Source organism: Silene latifolia, chromosome 10 (assembly GCF_048544455.1).
Source record: "Silene latifolia isolate original U9 population chromosome 10, ASM4854445v1, whole genome shotgun sequence".
In the NCBI taxonomy this organism is placed as follows: Eukaryota; Viridiplantae; Streptophyta; class Magnoliopsida; order Caryophyllales; family Caryophyllaceae; genus Silene; species Silene latifolia.
In genome coordinates this window covers 133882498-133904024 of record NC_133535.1, presented here as the reverse complement: position 1 = coordinate 133904024, position 21527 = coordinate 133882498, and the positions used below count along the sequence as shown (strand labels likewise).

The 21527-nt window shown below is 36.6% G+C and overlaps 1 protein-coding gene across 2 annotated transcripts; it reads right to left on the bottom strand.

Moving 5' to 3' along the window:
* Nucleotides 1-600: 600 nt before the first annotated feature.
* Nucleotides 601-18945, bottom strand: LOC141605981 (beta-glucosidase 40-like). Of its 2 annotated transcripts, XM_074424936.1 has the most exons (13): nt 18413-18945; nt 7991-8057; nt 7807-7865; nt 3850-3925; nt 3694-3765; nt 3371-3458; nt 2956-3211; nt 2350-2465; nt 2036-2259; nt 1748-1779; nt 1364-1466; nt 1154-1262; nt 601-980 (listed from the first exon to the last, which is right to left on the bottom strand). In XM_074424936.1, exons 1-13 carry the CDS (start codon nt 18563-18565, stop codon nt 803-805), a joined length of 1533 nt encoding a protein of 510 aa, XP_074281037.1. In that variant the 5' UTR covers nt 18566-18945; the 3' UTR covers nt 601-802. The 2 variants fall into 2 exon arrangements, with proteins under 2 accessions (XP_074281037.1, XP_074281038.1); XM_074424937.1 differs by lacking the exons at nt 7807-7865; nt 7991-8057; nt 18413-18945 and adding an exon at nt 7866-7986.
* Nucleotides 18946-21527: the final 2582 nt, after the last annotated feature.

The window sequence follows — 21527 nt, the reverse complement described above, 5'->3', positions numbered from 1 at the left end:
TGTATAAGTTTCCTTTATTTATTTGATTGGTAATCATGAGTGAATCGGATTTTACCTTTAAATGTTGTACACTATAGTCTATGCTTACCTTGAGTCCTCCTATGAGGGCTTCATACTCGACTTCATTATTAGTATCTTTGAACTCTCAACTCAGAACTTGAGCTATTATGTCCCCTTGTGGCGATTTTAGCACTAATCCTAACCTCGTGTCCCTTGTGGCGATTTTAACACTGATCCTAACGCAAGTTGGGGATTGCCATTCCAGGTTCGAACCTGAATGGTATTAGGAAGATATTTATTTTCTACTGATAGTATTTTGATGGTTCTTAGGATCGTGCATTCCTATTTCTTTGGGATTTATCCCTCATTTTGCCAATTGAATATACCTGCTTGCGCTGCATAAAACTCGCGTTGCCTTGGGCAGAGAAATAGAGAGAAACGATACTTGTTATATTCCTTATGATGACTGATAAGTCTCGCTTGTGACCGTCTTTTCAAAAAGACCTTTGAAAACCCCTCCCTCACTTCTTTTTCCACCTGGAGCTTGTGAGAGGTCTTTTTGAAGTGACGAAAAGTGGCCGTCTTTGATGAGGATTTGTGTACGACCACATTATAAACCTAACTTACTTACCGTATAATCAAATTCCGAAAAAAAAAAAAGATGAACATGAGTTCATGACTTAAATAAGTACTGTACAAACGAAAGCTTTCAAGTAACCCTTTTAAAATTTACTTCCTCTTTTTTGCTTACTCCGTATATGTTTACTCCATTATTTAGTTGTTTTCCGAGTAAATCTCACCTTCAACAAGTGAAGTTAAGGAAGTTCTGGAACCAAAGTGCAGAGCTTTTTGGGTACCTCTTGAGATTGTCTCTGTAATCCACAAAGTACAGACCAAACCTTGAAGTATATCCTGCTGACCATTCCCAATTATCCAGTAATGACCACGCGAAATACCCTTTCACATTGCAACCATCTTCACTGCAATGCCACATAAGCCACATAAATTAGGTGTTACTGCACTTATTAATCATGGATTACTCGACTTATTATTCTATCAATTGCCTTTCTTCAATTTTTCTGAACCGGAGTTTTAAAACCAGTGAGTTTGGAGCAAAATTTATTTTCAGGGTCTGCCAGTTCTTGTCACTTACTTGATTGCTTCAGCCAGATTTTGGAGATAGCCAGTGTAGTATCGGATTCTTTTCTCGTCGTTGAGGGCGTCTTTCAATGATGTGAAGATGCTATGTCCATTATCCATTCCTGAAACCAGAATTCCATGAAGAATCTTTGTAAGCATTTAACACAGAAGTGCTATGGGATGGTAGGCTTTGGTGATTAGAAGGGTCATTCAAGTAGTGTACCATTTTCAGTAATTAAGACTGTAGGATTTTGGTACTTGAGCTTTATATAATTCATCAACTCCTTCATCCCACGTGGTACAATGTACAACCATATGGCATGAGCCTGCGTATATAAGGTAGTCAGTGTTGGTACTAACTGATAGTCTGATACTCGTAACTATCTATCAACAATCGACAACCCCACCACTCGACTAGTATTTTTACTGGGGAAAAAAAGTACGGAGTATTCAGCTAGTAATAAAACTGTGCGATTATGCAGCGCATACACAATTAAATAAGAAACTAAGATTTTTTTCGTATGCTTAACCACGGAAATATTATTGGATATAGAATATATTTGTTTCTCTTTAAGATAACGGTATAGACGCTGTCATGCCAACATACCTTCTCTCCAATAGGTTTTCCATCGCGAAATGCTGTGGATTAAAAGAAATAAAGTCATTGAGTTATTAAGAAGTTCGTGTAAAGTCAAAAGGAAAAAGCATTGAATTACAATGGAAAATGAGTTCGCGCCGCTGATGGTCATATTGATTTTAATACCACCATACTCACAATACATATTTCTAGTATTTAATCCAATATTCCCCTCATTATATAATATTCAAAGTGCTTATGGTGGTACTAAAAATCATTATCAGCTAGCGCACTAACATTCAACAAAACCGGACTTACGAAGAGTGAGGGTGCCAGAGTCGCCAAGGGCATCATTAAGCAAAACCCCAATCAAATTAGTCATGTTATTTCTTGCATAAAATGTGGTGTAATGGTTTATGCCAACAAAGTCTAAGGAACCTTTGAGAAGAGCAGACTCAGCAGTAGTAAATTTTGGTAGGCGGTCTCCGACTCGCTCTCTCATTGACCTCGGGTAATCCCCGAACATCAGTGGGTCCAGAAACCTGTATTTTTATTTTTACTGCTGATTAGTTCACTTCAATTATTACCAGTTAATTAATAAATAAGTTCAGTGTAGAGAAGTGCATTGTTACCAGCCAAGTTGAAAATCCTGGGCTCTTTGAGCTGCTTCAATGTCTTCTGTTGTGTTCCTTTCTGGCTCGAACCATATCACATCGAATGACGCACCAATGGACCCACCTTGTTTTCTCTGTCGGTGTTGAGACAATGAGACACATTAATCAAGCATTATTAGTACACCATAGTAATTAGATCTAAGTATCTAACAAACAAGTTATTTTCGCCAGGTTTGGTTTCGGTAACTACAAGTTTTTCCGGTCATATAAAGTGTGTTCCTTAGCCTCTTATCGTGTCATTTCAGGTGCAAGTCATTTTTGGGTTAGTGGCTGCAGTTCGTGTCAATCGGATCATTTTGGGTGCTAATAAGTTTTTCCGGTCATATAAAGTGTGTTCCAGTTTGGGTTCAGATCAGGTCATTACTTGCTCAGGTCAATTAAGGTAAGCTGTTATCACCTCATTTAGGGTACATGTCAGCTCGGGTTTGGATCAGCAGTTCAATTGAGACATTTTCAAGTTGTTGCAAGTATATTTAGGTTGTACAAGATCCAGATACGGGTTGGAACAATTAGTTTGGCTGGTTTGAGTCGTGTAATTTTTGGATTTTGGAATCATGCCTGTACCTGATATTTTTTCCGGTAGATGTCTACAGCAGTAGCGTGAGCAAGAAGCAAGTTGTGCCCAGCAATGTAAGGCTCAGTAGCTGAGTTTCCGGCGCGGCAAAATAGGTGGAGAAGGATGGAGCACCGTCCTGGTGCAAACATACCTATATCATACCCTTGTGCCGCCAAAGTATGAGGCTCGTTAAGTGTTATCCAATGCTTTACCCTGTCTCCAAACTTGTCAAACAGAGTTTCTGCATACACTGCAAAATCATTTCTGGAACAAACCATGTTCAAGATATCATAAGCATTAAAGTCTTCAATTAGTGAGTTTGTGGCGGGTTAGCAGTCAAAGAACAGAAGTCATATAGCCATAAAAATGTAGACATAGATGAGATTCAAGATATAATTACTATGAAGTAGTCAGTAGTCGTACATGATTTGGGTGCTAAGCCAACTCTTGTAGCTATCCTCCAATGCCAGTGGAGTATCCCAATGAAAAATTGTAACATATGGTGTAATTCCTGCAAGTTTTTTTACTTAAATGTGAAATGGCCTTCGAAAACCAACTACATATGTTTCCATTGTTAAACTAATCACAAAGAAGATTTTTTATGATGACGACGAGCTTTAAACACAATCAGGAGTACCGCGTCACAATAAATATACCCACTAAGGTAAATGATCACTGAAAACACAGTACACTTTCACCATCAACATGCAAATTAGATTAAACTAGCTTCATTGTTAAAATTTTACCCTTAGCTAGCAATGCGTTGATTAGATTGTTGTAGTGATCAACTCCAGCCTGATTTATTTTGCCAGTTCCATCTGTCAAACCATAAACCATCATATAGTTATGTTTTTGTTCTGAAAGTGCACGGGAAGTTAAAAAGTGGAGTTAAGAGAAATTACTTGGAAAGATTCGGGTCCAAGAGATGGAAAACCTGTAGGCATCAACATCCAAATCTTTCATCAATCCTATGTCTTCCTGTTCAATAAGGTCAGTGTTATTTACAAGGTTGATGAAAAGAATAATACACATTATCTTTTGTATATTATCATAATATAGTAAATATTGTAATATAGGTATGTAATTATTTGGTAAGATTGTCTTAGGATAGATTACCTAAGTTGCAAGGTAGGGTTTACTTTGTATATATGCTTGTGCTTTTTTCTACGATTGAATGCAAGGAAACAACCTTCTTCATATTGTCTTCTGCTCGCCATATTCTTACATGGTATCAGAGCCCATGGCTAAAGACCTGGGTTTTCATGGGCCAAAGTTTGCAGTCGGACGAGCAAAATTGCTCAGTTGAATTTGTCCGGTCTGAGTTAATACTGGGCCATGTTTGCAACTGGACGAGCAAAGTTGCTCAGTTGAATGAATTTGTCCAGTCTGTGTTAAAAGTGGGCCTCACATGTGCGGGGGAGTGTGAAGAAACCCAAAGTTCCACATGTGAGGGCTGTCCCACATTGATAAAAGAGGAGAAGAATTACCACTTTATAAGGCAATGGGCCACTCCCCCTGACTATTGTTCCACATGTGAGGGCTGTCATGTGACTTAATTTCTGTTGAGCAATTGATACGGGAAAACAATTGTGTAATAACATTTCATCCTGACTATTGTATTATGCAGGACCGGTCTATGAGGACGGAGATTGGACGGGGTGAGCAGCGTGATGGGGTTTATTACTTCAAGCCGAGCAAAGAAGAATTGGTAGCAAAGGCGTCTTTCTCGAAGGACACTCAATTGTGGCATCAAAGACTTGGACACCCATCAAGTAGAGTCCTTTCTCATTTTTCGTCTTTAGTTGGTACTCATTTATCTTGGAACAATAGCCAAATTTGTGACCCGTGTTGTCGGGCCAAGCAAACTCGTTCGCCTTTTCAGCTTAATAATAAAAGATGTGGTGTCTTGTTTGGTTTAATTCATTGCGATATTTTGGGAAAATACAGTACTCCTAGTCTATCACGTTCACATTATTTTTTGACTATAGTAGACGATCACAGTAGAGGCGTGTGGGTATATCTAATGAAAGAAAAAAGTGAAGCTTGTGATTTGTTAAAATTTTTTTGTCAAATGGTTAAAACACAATTTGACAAGAGAGTTAAAATTGTGCAAAGTGATAATGGAACGGAGTTTTTATCTGGCCCCATGAAGTATTATTATGAAGAAAATGGAATTGTTTTTCAGACTAGTAACACAGATACACCACAACAAAATGGACGAGCGGAGAGGAAGCATCGTCACATATTAGAAAAGGCAAGAGCGATACGATTTCAAGCTGACTTACCTATCTATTTTTGGGGGGAGTGTATACTTACCGCAGCTTACCTTATCAATAGGACTCCCACACCATTATTAGAAAATCGGACACCATATGAACTGTTATACAATGAGAAACCGAACTTGGAGGGAATTCGAGTATTTGGGAGCCTTTGTTATGTACATAACAAAGACAAACCACGAGATAAATTCGGGGAAAGAGGAAAGCGATGTGTGTTCGTAGGATACCCTCATAGCAAAAAGGGGTGGAAAGTTTATGACTTAAAAGCAAAGAAATTATTTGTCTCTCGGGATGTAACCTTTTACGAGCACGTATTTCCTTTCTCGCTATCACAAACGAATTTACAGCGTGAATCCAATTCAGCACCAATTCGAGATAACATTGGTGATATGGAGCCGTATGTGGATACGGGTGCAAGTGTAGAACAGGCCCTGGAAGTAAGGGGGAGTGATGAAGAAATGGTAGATGCACAATGTCAGGGGGATAACGTGATAGGTGAAGAGGAGGAAAGGACAAATAAAGAAGACATGAGCACTGGTCAGACAGGAGAGGAACGACTTGGCAGGGGAGCAAGAGAGCGATTTGAACCGGCATGGAAAAAGGATTACATATGCAAGTCGACTAAGATAATAAACCCCGTCCATGATGCTCACCACGGCCAAGCAAAGTCCACGAGACCAGGTACTCGTTATCCCTTAGTCAATTATGCTATTACGAATTGTTTTTCTAGTTCTCACAGGGCATTTCTAACAAAAATTGACGAAATTCGAGAACCGAGTCACTACTTTGAAGCAGCCAAAGACTCAAGATGGACAGAGGCCATGAGGAGAGAAATAGATGCTTTGGAAAAGAATAGGACATGGGAACTCGTGTCATTACCCAAAGGGAAGAAACCCATTGGATGTAAATGGGTGTACAAGGTTAAGTACAAAGCAGACGGAACCATAGAGCGATATAAGGCGAGACTTGTAGCTCAAGGGTTCACACAAATTGAAGGAATTGATTATCATGAGACATATGCGCCAGTTGCAAAAATGACCAGTGTGCGATGCATGTTAGTCAGAGTCGTGGCAAAGAATTGGACAATTGAGCAATTGGATGTGAATAATGCTTTTCTACATGGAGAATTAGATGAGGAAGTATATATGAAAATACCTCAAGGTTTCGAAAAGAGAGGTGAGAATAAAGTATGCAAGCTGTTAAAATCAATATATGGGTTGAAACAAGCTTCCCGAAATTGGTTTGCGAAATTGACGGACTCATTAAAGAGGTATGGTTTTGTCCAATCTTTAGCCGATTATTCATTATTCACATACAATAAAAATGGAATTTTTATTGGAGTATTAGTGTATGTAGACGATATGATAATCGTTGGGAATGATGAAGAGGCGTGCAAAAGGTTCAAAATATTCCTTGATAAGAGCTTTGGTATTAAAGATTTGGGACGGCTGAAATATTTTTTGGGAATAGAGGTAGCACATAGCTCAAAGGGATTGTTTTTGAACCAGAGAAAATATGCATTAGGCATTATCGAAGAAGCCGGCATGACAAATGCGAAGCCGACCCATACTCCAATTCAGCAGCACCATCGTTTGGCATTGGCTACTGGTTATGTTCTAAGGGATGCCATGAAGTATAGGAGACTCGTCGGGAGGTTAGTTTACCTCACAATCACCCGGCCCGACCTTGTTTACGCTGTGCATTTGTTGTCACAATTTGTCCATGAGCCACGAAAAGAGCATTGGGACGCGGCTTTGCGGGTTGTTCGATATGTTAAGATGAATCCGAATAAAGGAATCATTATGAAGAAGGATTCGGATTTACATTTACGAGGTTATTGCGATTCAGATTATGCAAGCTGTCCGATAACTAGACGGTCCTTGAGTGGTTATTTCGTGTCACTAGGAAATTCACCAATATCTTGGAGAGCTAAGAAGCAAGTCACTGTAGCTAAGTCGACGGCGGAAGCCGAATATCGTGCCATGGCAGGTGCAACGAGTGAACTCATTTGGCTTAAGGCTTTTCTCGCATCTTTAGGGGTCTTCCATTCAAGGCCAATGACCTTATATTGTGATAATCAGGCGGCAATTCATATTGCGAAGAATCCCGTCTTTCATGATCGCACAAAACATATTGAGATCGACTGTCATTTTATTCGAGAACATTTGGTGAAAGGCACAATACATACGTTACACATTAGAAGCAAGGAACAAATTGCAGATTTATTTACGAAGGCTTTGGGTGGTGAAGCGTATGATCATTTACAATACAAGTTGGGACTTGGCTTACCAAGTGCTCCAACTTGAGGGGGAGTGAAAAGAATAATACACATTATCTTTTGTATATTATCATAATATAGTAAATATTGTAATATAGGTATGTAATTATTTGGTAAGATTGTCTTAGGATAGATTACCTAAGTTGCAAGGTAGGGTTTACTTTGTATATATGCTTGTGCTTTTTTCTACGATTGAATGCAAGGAAACAACCTTCTTCATATTGTCTTCTGCTCGCCATATTCTTTCAGTTGACGTAATTGAAATAAATACATGAAATTAAGCGAGCATAAAATGAGCTTACGTGATAACGATGGTACTGATCTACTGCAACATCAGCATTACTGAAATCTAATACCTTACCTGAACCAATAAACGAGCTTGTTTAATCTAGGATAATTAGCATAACATCAGCATTAAATGGACTTGTTAAAACCTTGTTCAAATGATGCATTTAATTAATTCAGGAGAAAACGGATGAGAGTTACCAAAAGAATGAGCGAATTTATCCCAGACAGAAGGACCCCTGCCATCCTCTTTGACAGCACCTTCATACTGCAATACATGACACACAAAATGTCAAAGTTTTGATAAGAAAATAAAATACTCTTGTCTATACGTTCCATAGGGTGATACTCCTTATCAAGTAACGTGACGTGACAAACTAACATGGAACTCTTCCCGTGACGTTGGTCCCCTCTCATTCTTATTCTTATTCTCATTCTTATTCTCATTCTCATTCTTGCTGAATTAATGGGTTCCATTAAAATTCATCTCTTCTTACCTTTTATAACTAGGATTTAGTCAAAATGCATTGGGTATAGCCTATAGTATTAGCAAACAGCCGTTAGCTCTCTCAAAAGAGCTGTTAGCTCAGCTCGTCACATAAGGCAACAAATAATCTGCCTTCCTCCTTTGTAGCAATACAATTATCTCCTTCCGTAAATACTTGTTTCCGTACACTGTATATATAATTGCATAGAACCTTGTATAGCAGTCAAGTTAATTGGAATTGATTTACATATGCATTCACTATTATTCTCTCAATCTCACGTTTAATATGGTATCAGAGACTCCGTATATCATCTCTGCCATTCTCCTCTGTCTATTATCCATTTTTTTTCTTCCTTCTTTTTCTCTAATCTCATGACAAACTCTGAACTAACCGACACCGCAACATCTCAATCTTACACCATGGTCCACGTTGAACACACGGGTCAAAGCATAACCCCAATCGTCTTCAACGGGAACAACTACGATGAATGGTCTCGGTCGTTTACTCTTGCCTTTTTAGCAAAAGGAAAACTCGGGTACATTGATGGTACCATTGTTAAACCGGCTGTTACAGCTGCTACTTTCGAATCATGGCAATCAAGCAACGCTTTGGTCACCATGTGGATTTTCAACACAATCGATTCTGGGATCCGAAATCAAATTTCCCTTCGTCCGGAGGCAAAGCAGGTATGGATGGATATCAAAAATCGTTTTTTTCAGGTTAACGAAGCCCGCATCTATCAGTTGCAGGCTGATCTTTTGGCGTGTAGACAAGGACCGACTGGGTCAATTACTACGGCCGAATGACAGCGATCTGGAATGCGATTTCGGACATCGACGCACTTCCCTCTTGCTCTTGCAATCCCTGTAAGTGTGACTGGATCCAAATTATCACCACTCGACGAGAAAAGAAAAGGGTACCTGATTTTTTAATTGGCCTTGATGATCGCTTCGTTAATACCCGATCCCAAATTATTGGTCTAAACCCTCTTCCCTCGTTGGACTTAGTCTATAATCGTCTCCTCCAAGACGAAGGTGTCCGTAATTTATCCCTTAATACCACTGAGACCACACCCGCTCCAATGGCATTTGCCACTCGTGTCCATCATGGACCATGGCAGTCTGGGGGAGGAAAGGATAATAGAGGAAAGGATAATAAACGTAACCCGTCTGAGCCTTCCAAATATTTTTGTATCGCATGCCAAAAATCGGGTCATAGCCTAAAATTTTGCTACCAAGTCACTGGACTTTACCCCGAGTGGTGGGGAGACCGTCCCCGTCCTCGTATTTTCCTCGACCCAAACGCTACAGATTTAACCAATGCCACTTTCGTCCCGGATACAAAGGGAAAAACTACCTCTGACCGAGCCAAAACAAATATCCCCGCTGCTAAGGTAAATATGGCGTCTGGTAAACCACCCGTTGCTACTGTAGCATCGACCTCTCGTCCACCGTTGGCTCAATTTTATAAGCTGGACCTTAATTCTCTAACGCCACAACAATTGGATGAACTGGCCGTGCTCTTGAATTCTCGCAACACTGAATCACACAGTGATCGTCTCAATGGTAATATCTCCTGTTTTATTTGGATTGTTGACACGGGAGCATCCCATCACATGTCGGGATGTCTCTCTCATTTTTCGAATCTTAAAAATATTACTCCTTTATCCGTTGGTTTACCCAACGGGGATCTTACTATTGTTACCCAAAGCGGTGACATACACTTGTCTTCTCGTCTTATTTTACGAGATGTCCTATACGCCGCTAACTTACATTGCAATTTACTGTCTGTTTCTAGCCTCTTGAAAGATACAACTTTAACCATTCAATTTTCGCATAATCTTTGTCTAATTCAGGACCGTACCTCGAAGAAGGTGATTGGGGCGAGTGAGCAACACGAGGGGCTCTATTACCTTAAGAGTGTCAGGAATGACAAAGTCCACGCCTGTCTTGCTGGGTCCATTGATTCCGTCGAAATTTGGCACCGAAGGTTGGGGCATCCCTCCTCCAATATTTCACGTTTTTTGCCATTTTTTAATAAAGTTTCTCGCACTTCGGACACGTTTCATAGTAAAACTTGTGACATTTGTTTACGCGCGAAACAAACTCGCGAACATTTTCAATTAAGTTCAAGTCATGCTATTTCTTCTTTTGATCTTATCCACTGCGATCTTTGGGGTCCATACTCCGAAAATGCTTCATGCGGGTCTAAACATTTTCTTACTATAGTCGACGATTTTTCCCGGTCTACATGGGTTTATCTTTTACGTCACAAAAGTGACACAAAACAAACTTTATTGAATTTTTTCACCATGATAGAACACCAATTCGAAAAGAAAATAAAAGTCTTACGAACCGATAATGGCACCGAATTTCGCCCTCTTATCCCGTTTTTTCAAGAAAATGATATTCTTTTTCAAACCTCTAATGTCGACACTCCCCAGCAAAATGGTAGGGTGGAACGGAAACACCGTCACATTTTAAATGTCGCACGTGCTTTACTTTTTCAGGCAAGCTTACCCTTATACTTTTGGGGTGAATGTGTATTAAGTGCAGTTTACTTAATAAATCGTACTCCGACACCCTTTCTAAATGGAAAAACCCCTTATGAAATGCTTTTTAATAAACCCCCACCTTTTGAAAATATTCGCATTTTCGGCTGTCTTGCTTATGCTAGAAATTTAAATCGTATTCACGATAAGTTCGCGTCTCGAAGCCGTAAATGTATCTTTATCGGTTATCCATTTGGAAAAAAAGGTTGGCGTTTATACGACTTAGACACCGGTTCTATTTTTGATTCAACGGATGTTGTTTTTGTGGAAACCGAATTTCCATACCAAAATCTAAACATTCATGATTTAAACCAAGACTCCACGTCCCTTTTAGCTGACACTATGTCCCCAATTGACCACAATATTCTTATCACAACTCATACATCTCCCACACCTACGTCAACTCCAGACACGACCCCCTCACCCTCCCCGGATACTACCACGACAAACACCACCATGACTACTACCACACCTAGCGACCCCCAACCTATGGACACAGACTCCACGGACTCACAAACCTTGGGTCGTGGTCAACGTGTTAAAATTCCCAACTCGAACTTTAAAGACTTTGTTCTCACCAAACCTCGCCCCTCGTTGCACTCACTCGTCGCTACAACATCGTCCTCAGGTACCGCACATCCCCTTTTTCACTATCTTAATTATGCGAAATTTTCACCTAACCATCAAGCTTTCTTGTCGGCCGTGACTAAACACCACGAGCCTAGTTTATTTAAAGATGCCGTGCAGGTACCCGAGTGGCGAGAAGCTATGAGACTTGAGATCGATGCCCTCGAGAAAAACCAAACTTGGACTCTTGAACATCTTCCACCAAATAAAAAGACCATCGGCTCTAAATGGGTCTACAAAATTAAATACAATGCCGATGGGTCGATTGAACGGTACAAAGCCCGTCTAGTGGTCATGGGGAACAGGCAAGTTGAAGGTGTGGATTACAATGAAACTTTTGCCCCAGCCGTTAAGCTCGTCACTGTTCGAACTTTTGGAGCAGTCTGGGATGGACGGTTCTGATCACTTGTCAAGTCAAAGGCCGTTTGTCTTTTCAGCCTTGAAGACACATTCAAGCAAGAGATGTAGTCGACATTGTATGGGTCGTGATCGCGCTAAACTCAAGAATATACCGTTGGTAAAGGTTGGACTTGGAGGTTCTACTGTCTTCTCCAGATTTACATCTCTGGAAATGGTCGTCAGTTCTAAAAGAAAAGAGATTTGTCCAATCCAGTTCGACGCTTTCTAGTATTCACCGCGTAAGAGGCGTCGTCTTTGTATTTTTAACGAGTCTGTTTGTTTTACTAGTTGTGTTACTTGGGTTTCTTCCAACTTAGGGGTCTCTAATGCCCCTCGGTTTGCAATGTAGTTGTTGTGTATGTAATAGAACCTTATGTTTATATAAAATAGTACACGTTTGTCTAAGAAATAAATAAATAAAAAGGTAGTAATTTTAAAAGTGAGGTTATATTAGGCATTAGTTATCAACAGTCAAATATTTTAATTCCTTGTCATGTGATAACATTTATTAATTCCACCCTTATTTAAGGTTAAAATTTTCAAACTTTGATTGAAGTAATATTGGACGGTTATTATGGCAATTAGGGGTTATTTAATATACTATTGATAAACACTTGTAGTTTAAAAAAAAAAAAAAAATCAATCAATAGTTCAAGACCATCATATGCACTTAAGTAGCACCAAACGGACCCGGACACATAATAACCGCATCTCGTGAAATTTAGGACTTGTTAGATTGCATATGGGCCTGGGTCACGCCCGCCGAGTAGGAGAGAGTGTCCACTTTACAAGTCCAAGGAGCTTCCATCCATCCCAAAATCAATTGGCAATGGGTGGAGTAGCTCCTTGGGTTATAAGCTAGATCAATTTTTCTCTATTTCTCCGATGTGGGAGACCTACCGGTGATTTTCTTCACAGGACACGAGACACGTTATTTAAATTTAATAAAATATATATTTTATAGCTTATAATTAACGTATGATTTTATTTTTGTTATGTATTTGATATTAAACTAGAGCAAATCTCGTGCAAAATGCATAGTTTTTCGGACAATAATGTATAAAGACATTAAATATTATAGCGTAGTAACATGCTTAAGCGGTATAATCGTATAAGTAAAGACATTCAATATTATAACTTAGTAACATGCTTAAGCGGTATAATAATTTGATAGTTTTCGCACCAAATAAGATTGACGTGTAACATGAAGCTAGTTATATAAATTACTTAATTATTAAAAATAGTATTATTATACTGTTACAGTTAGCAAAATAATAACATTAATTAATGACTTAGTTATCTCTCGTATCATACAATACTATTATTATTAATGTTACACGTGTGTAAAAAAATCAACATATGTGTGTTTACATATTGAAATTAGTAGTAGTATCTCCTATTTATGGTATAGAAATAATAGAATTAATGTGACATCATGTGAGGGCTAATTATAGAGCATTTTATTTGAGCAGTAAAATTTTGGAGACCTCTTATTCTTTTAATATAAAGGGATGTATTATTTATAGATTTAAAATTGACACATTATTAACGTTTTATATTTTAATATGAGGATAAAAAATTGAAATGGAAATCAAAAGAACTGAGTAAAGTCACAAAATGTGTATTTTAATGAAATTCTTTACCACAAAACTAATCATTTTAATTTATAATTTTTCTCAAACAATTTAAAGATTTTTTTGTCAAGAAATTAATAATATCAGTTCATAATTTTCTTTATACAAATTAAGTACGTGGTAAGTTTTTTTATACGAAACTAATCAATTTATAGGTTTTACATATACGAATTTTTATATTTATACCAGTTTTGTTTTATTTTAATTAAGAGATTATAGTTTAGTTAAAAAGAGATTATAATGATTAAGGATTATGTCTTAGTTAATATATAATAATTCAATAAAAAATAGTCTTTTTTCCTTATTTAATTAGATCCCTTTTGGAGGGAAATTATTGAGAATTTTTATTCTCTTAGTAGTGAGGGGAGGGGATTTAACAAAGTGAAGGTAAAGTTTGATCTTAACTATAACTAATTCTCATTTCTCACTCAACCCCATTTTCTAATCAATCTCTTTCGACATCCCATTCCTCATCTAAACTACGGAGTATAACACGTTTTCGATTACGGAACGACTGATTTGGAGGAATGTCTATGTTACCTAGATATGCACCCAGGAAGCTCAACCTATTTCTTTTTGTTTTAAGCTTTATTATTCAACTACTAATTACCTGAATCCCAATTCTGAAGCAAGATTGTATGGAAATAATAATGAAGTGAAAAATATAACGTTTTTATAAGGAAATTGTTAATTACTACCGGACAAATAATACTTTTAATAATCGTTTTAATATAAATTTATCTAATTTTAATAATGTCTTAAACTTCACAATTGAAGGGTATTTACGCAAATAAGAATAAAATGTTATTATTTTATGATAAAATGTTACCATCATTTTCGGGGGGAAAAATGACAATTTTAGTTATAACATCTCCCTTTATTTTATCTCCTATCTACTAAAACAATAGGTGAACTCATAAATCTTTCCCTCCAAAAAACATATTTTTAAATAAGGAAGCTATTGATAATTTGACATTTAATTTTACCAATTGATTCGTCAAACACAAGCATTTTATTTATACCCAAGGTAGAGTTGATAATTATAATATATTTCATTATATTATTATCTTTTTATTAAAATTAATTTTTTCATCAAATTATATAATTTCACTAAACTCTAAACTATAATCTTTTAATTAAAATATAAATGATATAAACTCCTAAATCTTTTATTGATGTAATTATTTGAGACTTGACCCATACTACATTACTACGTATAAACAAAACTATAAATCATTTTTATTACTTTCATGACCGAAAAAATTGGGAGAATTTATAAATTGGAATCATTAGCTTTGTGGTATAATTTCTTTTTTTTTTAAAAAAAAAAAAAGAAAATACATTTGAGCACATTACTCAATTCTCTTTGATTAATTTTCAGTTTTAGTTTTTTTTCGCAAAAAAATATTATGACGAGAAAAATAAACAATTATTAAGATACAACTATTATTTAAATATCTTATTAAAGATAAAAAATTATATATACCGTGCATTTATTGCACGGGTTCTAAATTCTCAAAAGTTTTCCCCTCCAAACTCCATCTACTTATATAAGGAATGAAATGAGATTTTCCCGTTAAACTATTATCTTTTATTTAAAGCATGATTTTTTCATTAAATTCTAAATTATAATTATAATTATAATTATAATGTTTTAATCAAAATAAAATAAAAGGATATAAAATTATAGGGTTTTTTGATAACCGCTATCACGAGTAAACCACTTTTTGAGAACTGCTACCAAGGTAAAAAAAGTTTAAAAAATGCTACCATAATTCTTGGTTCGTTAAAAATTCAGTACCAATTCATAGCGAAACCTAATTTTTGACATGAAAAGACAAAAATACCCCTCCTTTTACCTTTCCCCTTTCTTACCCATAAAATACAAATTTTCTTCATAACCCACTATCATGGTTTAAATTAGGGACTATCACTTCTACTCTTTCGTCTTCCTCAAATTAACCTAATCATTTGCAAGAATTTAACCTAATAACATTAACCTTCCTTATTTTACATTATTAACCTGGAAAAGCCCTTTGTCGGCATTTTCTGCTCTTCATTCTCAGATTTGTATTCCTTCTTTACTCTTTACCTTTAGTTTAGTAGTACAATTTTTTGATTGTTCATTGATTTTCTTAGTTATTTGTTTATTAGATTGCCTAATTACAATATTCAAATACCATAAACCCAGATTTCGTAAAACCCTAATTTGAAAATAAAGGTGAGATTTAACATGAATAATTAATTAATAGAGTAGAAGGAAAGAGAATGAATGAATTGAAAGGAATTGTTACCTGATAATAGATTCAAAGAGAAAGATTTAATGAATAGCTCTAATTTATGAAATAAGAATTAGGGAAGAACAAATGAGAAATTGAAGAGGAATTAATGGAATTGAAGAGTTTAAGTGTAAGGAAGTGAGGGAGTGAGTAACTGAGTATGTTATAAAGAGTGGGAAGGGTAAAATAGGAATGAGAAATATAACTTAAACTAAACATTTGAAATCAATGGCTGAGGTTGATTCAAGTAGGCTCGTTTAATTAATTGGTACTGAATTTTTAACGAAGCAAGAATTGTGGTAGCATTTTTTAAACTTTTTTTTTTACCTTGGTAGCAGAACTCAAAAAGTGGTTTACTTGTGGTAGCAGTTATCAAAAAACCCAAAAATATAAAATATAAAATTGCTAATTTTTCTTAGAAAATGACGATGCAGACTTACACTGTATAAAATAATAAAAAAAAACTAATATTAATAGCTTTGTGAGAAAAAAATCATTAATATAGTTTAAGAAAAGTTATAAAATTAAATCATTAACTTTGAAATAAAAAAAAAAAACAAAAAGATTTCTTGACATGCTCAATTTTTTTAGTAGTTTTGAAGTTTAATTTTTTTTTTCATATTAAAATACAATAAGATGAAATATGAAAATATTAAGGTATAAATTTGGAATGAACAAGTAATAAAGTAAAAAAATAAAAACTTTTTTAAATACCGCGCATTTATTGCACGGATCTATACTAGTTTTGTCATTAAATGGTTACATTTTATTTAAAAAAATGGTGATATTTAATCTGTTTTATTTAGACCGTTTAAAACAAGACTTATTGGGGTTATTTATTATTCACTTGCTAACAATATTGGACAAAGGCCACAACTCATTTCCCCGACACACACACTTTACCAAACCCACTAATGAAGTAATGAAGATAGTGGAGTGTTTCACACTAAAAAAAATGCGTTTAGATACTTATTAACTCAATTTTGTTTTCTATTGTACTAATCAAGATTTTAATTTAGGAAATTAATATTTTGGCGTTTTACCCTTTTTTTATGGGTGTTTTTATACTTTTTAGTTATTTTATTTAATAACCTACCCCCTCTGTTTTTTTATATATGACTTTTTCATATTTCGACATTTCGAGACACTCTCTTCTCTATTCAATATCTCTTAAAATATAAGATTAAATATTATGATATATATATACACTCATATGAAAGAGTTTTTCGTAAAGAATTTAATGGTACCATTATATTTTTATAAATATTAAAGTTAAAGGTTTATCTCGTAAATACAAAACGTCATATATAAGAAAATGAAGGGAGTATGAAATATAACGAAAATAGGTCATAATAATGTAATCATGGTCGTCACGATAGGAAATACGAAGTGGGAATGGCATTCAATATCCACTGTATGCATGACCCACATTACCACTACATATATCATCAAAGTAGTAATACAAATTCTTATTTCAAACCGTCATATCCGTCTAAAATGGTCAGACGGATACCATTTCCTCTCACAAAAAACTCATTTAAGGTGTGAGTGGGAAAGCATATGGGGGTGTCCCACCACCCATGTACTTCTCACTTGTGAGAGGTCTTATTACGGTCTGAAATAAGACGGTCTTAAGCAAAACGGACTGAAACAGTAATACTCTTTGGCTTTATCTTCTTACTTTGAAATTATTTGTTCAATCGAACTAGCTAGAAGCAACTAATATACTCCCTCTAATTCACAATAAACTTCCTTATTTCCTTTTTCGATTATTCACAATAACTTTCCTATTTCCTTTTTTGGTAAGTGTTTGTGTAGTCCAAATTTAATTGTATGGTGGGATAGTGTATTTGTGTAGGCCAAATTTAATTATATAGTGGGGTAGTGTGTCTCCTTAATTTTTGTGCCAAAATGAAATGGGAGGTTTATTGTGAATTGGAGGGGTATGTTTTTTCCCCTTTCCGTAGCCATCTTTTACTCACGCACTCGCTATTTTTAGTGTGTACTGACTAATAAATATCCGAGGCTAAACACGTATACGAAGTAAGTTATCCTACAGATTCAAAAGTCATAAATACTTCACAAGATTATTTTTAAGGAGACTTGAACCTGTGTTTTTGGAAAATTTCGCCTAAATTTTAAACACTAAACTCGATCGTGGCAGACAAGGCATCTAGTTTGTTTAATTTATAAAGTGATTTTTAAACGTCAGTTTCCAATGGACCTCTTCATGAAACAAGATAGGTAGTGTATTAGAAATTTTGGGGATGAAAAAGTAAAAAAAAAATGTGATGAAATATTTTAGAAAAATGAAAATGTTAATGCTAAAAAGCTAAGTTAATATTTTTTCTTTGTTTTAGAAGGCAACCGTCACTAATAACTTCAGTTATTAACCAATCCAAATATGGCGTTATACCTTGTTACTGTGATCTTGAATCGACAGACAGACAAATGTTGAATGACAAACGGCCAACAAGCATGTATTTATGAGCATACATATACCAGTAAGATCGAAATCGTACTATCATACAAAGAGTCATCACATGAATCGTCTTCCTGCAATTTCCTTCAATTCAATTCCTTACCATGAAAAACCATCTCTCAACAAAAATGCATGGAGAGATTATATGAATTAGAGTTATTACCTGATACGCAGACGACGCCGTTCCGAACACGAATCCCTTAGGAAAGCTTCTCCGACTTACATTTGTAGAACAATCACATTTTACATACTTTATAACTGCCACTAATGCAATGAACCAACAAACAACTTGATAATTTCTGGGTATCATCGACATATATATGCCTTGTTATCTTTTTGTGAATCAATCAATGTCTTGATATCAGAATTTATTGCTCAAATGATTTTATGGCCATCAATCAACTTTATTTTGATTTTGCGATATCTGGGAGATAGATTTTTTTTAAAGAGAGAATAATACAATGTTCTGAATTATACTCCCTCCCATCCACTCTTTTCTTCCCATTTGAAGTGGGCACGGAGATTAAGGGTGTGGAGTATAATATTGATAAAGATATGAGTGGGGTTTGGTAATTGGAGAGAGGTATGAATAATTAGGATTAAATATTAATAAAGGAGATGAGTGGGGTTTGGTTATTGGAGAGAGGTAGGAATAATTAGAATTAAATATTAATAAAGAATATAGTGGGATTTGATGAGTGGAGAGAGGTAGGAGTATTATATTAATAAAAACTTTCTCAATAAGGAAAGGGGAAGAAAACCTGAATAATCCGTTTTAGGAAATAGGGAAGAAAAGAGTGGATGGGAGGGAGTATATACATATTACCCACCCAAAAAACGAGTTGAGATCACCTGTCCCAGTTTTGTGTCTCATGTGCTTTTATCTTGCGACACATCATCATTCACATAATAAAATTGATACCAATTTCTCTTAAATTAGTGATGTGTCACAAAAAGAGAGTAGTGGGACACGAGATGGGACACAAAGTGGGACAGAAAATCCGCAAGGGATTTGTGAATTTCGACCACCTTTTTCAAAGATTAATAATATACTAGTTTTAAACTCGTGAATAATTGCACGGGATTGGATATCCAATAATTTGACTAAATGCATAAATTGCGCATAATTATAATTTAAAATAAGAATCATTATATTTAAGATTTTGGGCATACTGAATGAAGGTGAGTTTCCTAATTCTCTTAATAGGACACATATAGTCTTGATTCCAAAGAAGAAAGCCCCAGATAAGTTTGCGGATTTTCGTCCTATAAGTTTGTGTAATGTGTTATATAAACTTGTTTCTAACGTCTTGGCTAATCGGCTTAAGATGTTTCTCGGGAAGCTCGTGTCCAGAGTGCTTTACTCCTGGAAGGCTGATATCCGATAATATTTTGATTGCGTTTGAATTGTTCAACTTTATGAAGAATACAAGGAGTAGTGGTGGGCATATGACATTAAAACTGGACATGGCGAAGGCTTTTGATCGTGTTGAGTGGGCTTTTTTGCAATAGGTTTTATTGTCAATGGGGTTTGATGTGGGGTGGGTACATGTTATGCGGTGTGTCCGGACTGTTTCTTATGGGGTGTTGATTAATGGAGTTTCGTCGAGGGAGTTTGTGCCAGAACGGAGGCTTCGTCAGAGTGATCCTATTTCGCCGTATTTATTTATTCTTTGTGCTGAGGTTTTATCTAGTTTGTTACGTCGTGCGTGGGAGCGAGCGAGGGGCTATACATGGCATAAGAATCGCTCCACAGGCCCCGGTGGTTACACACCTTTTCTTTGCGGACGATAGTATTATCTTTGTTAAGGCAAATGTAAGGGAGGCTAATTGTGTGTTGGATATACTTCGAAGGTATGAGATTGCTTCTGGTCAATTGGTTAGCAAGGAGAAGACCATGGTTTCTTTTAGCAAGGGCATGAGCGAAAGGAGGAGGGTGGCCGTGGGGGCAGCTCTTGGGGTAAGGGTGGTGGATGAGCATGATAAGTTCTTGGGGTTGCCTATGGTGATAGGTCATTCAAAGCAGGTTCTTACTAAAATTGTTCGTGATATATTAAACAATAAGCTGCAAGGGTTGCGAGGTATGCTATTCAGCCGAGCGGGTAGGGAAACTCTGATAAAGGCGGTTGCCCAATCTATTCCTACTTATGCGATGAGTGTTTTTAGCTTAACGGCTAACTTTTGTGATGAGTTGCGTTCTATTGTATCGAAATTTTGGTGGGGATCGCATAATGGGAAGAGGAAAATGTCTTAGGTGGCCTGGAGTACTTTGTGTCGTTCTAAGGTTAGAGGTGGGCTCGGTTTTCGTGATTATGAAAATTTTAATAAGGCGTTTTTAGCTAAGCAGGCGTGGCATTTGATATGTGATGATGGTAGCTTGATGGGGCGAGTTTCAAAGGGTAAGTATTTTCCTGATTGCACTTTTATGGAGGCTGAGGTTGGGGCTAATCCGAGTTATACATGGAGGAGCATACTTGGGTCGAAGGAGGTCATGGGGCTCGGCATTAGAAGAAGGATAGGGTCGGGTGTGGATACGAGGGTATGGACAGAGCCATGGATTCCGGGGACGAGGTCGCGTTGTGTTATTTCCCCTTAGGGTAATAATGAAATCGATTTAAGGGTTGCGGATTTGATGGCGGCGGGAGCGTCGTTGGGATGAAACTAAAGTTAATGAATTATTCTTGCCTTTTGAAGCGAGTAGGATTTTGAGCATACGGCTGAGTGAGGAGGATGTCGGAGATACTTGGTGTTGGGATGGTGAGCGGAATGGGGAATACTCGGTCAAATCTGGGTATAAGCTGCTTGTGGAGGATGGTGAGTCGGATATTGAACAATCAGATTTTACGAAAGAAAGTTGGTTGTGGAAGTCGGTATGGCGTGTGCCCGTTATTCCCCGAATTAAGGCTTTTGTGTGCCAACTCTGCCATGATGCGCTCCCAACGAAGGCGAATATAGCACGAAGGCTGGGACATGGGGATGCTAGCTGCCCTCGGTGCCTTAGTAGTACAGAGACGTGCTTTCATGTTATCAAAGGTTGTGGGCGGGGTGAGGAGATTTGGGAGGAGGTGTAATGCCACTCAAATTTTATAGTTCTTTATTTTCTAAATCCGAACTTCGGGGACGAAGTTCATTTGAAGAGGGGAAGATTGTAATAACCCAAATATTTCTATATTAATATTAATAGTTTTATACTATTTTCTTATATTTTATATAAAGGTTGGTCTTAAACAAAATATTCTAGTGCGACAGTCACGAGAAGATGTTGACACGATGAAAAG

What these genes read in the sequence shown, in the direction of transcription:
- LOC141605981 (XM_074424936.1), bottom strand. Translation starts at nt 18,565, where the DNA reads ATGTCGATGATACCCAGAAATTATCAAGTTGTTTGTTGGTTCATTGCA. An exon ending in TGGCTTAGCACCCAAATCAT is followed by an intron (nt 3,212 to 3,370) that starts GTACGACTACTG and finishes GGTTTGTTCCAG; the next exon opens with AAATGATTTTGCAGTGTATG. An exon ending in CTCTGGCACCCTCACTCTTC is followed by an intron (nt 1,780 to 2,035) that starts GTAAGTCCGGTT and finishes TTTAATCCACAG; the next exon opens with CATTTCGCGATGGAAAACCT.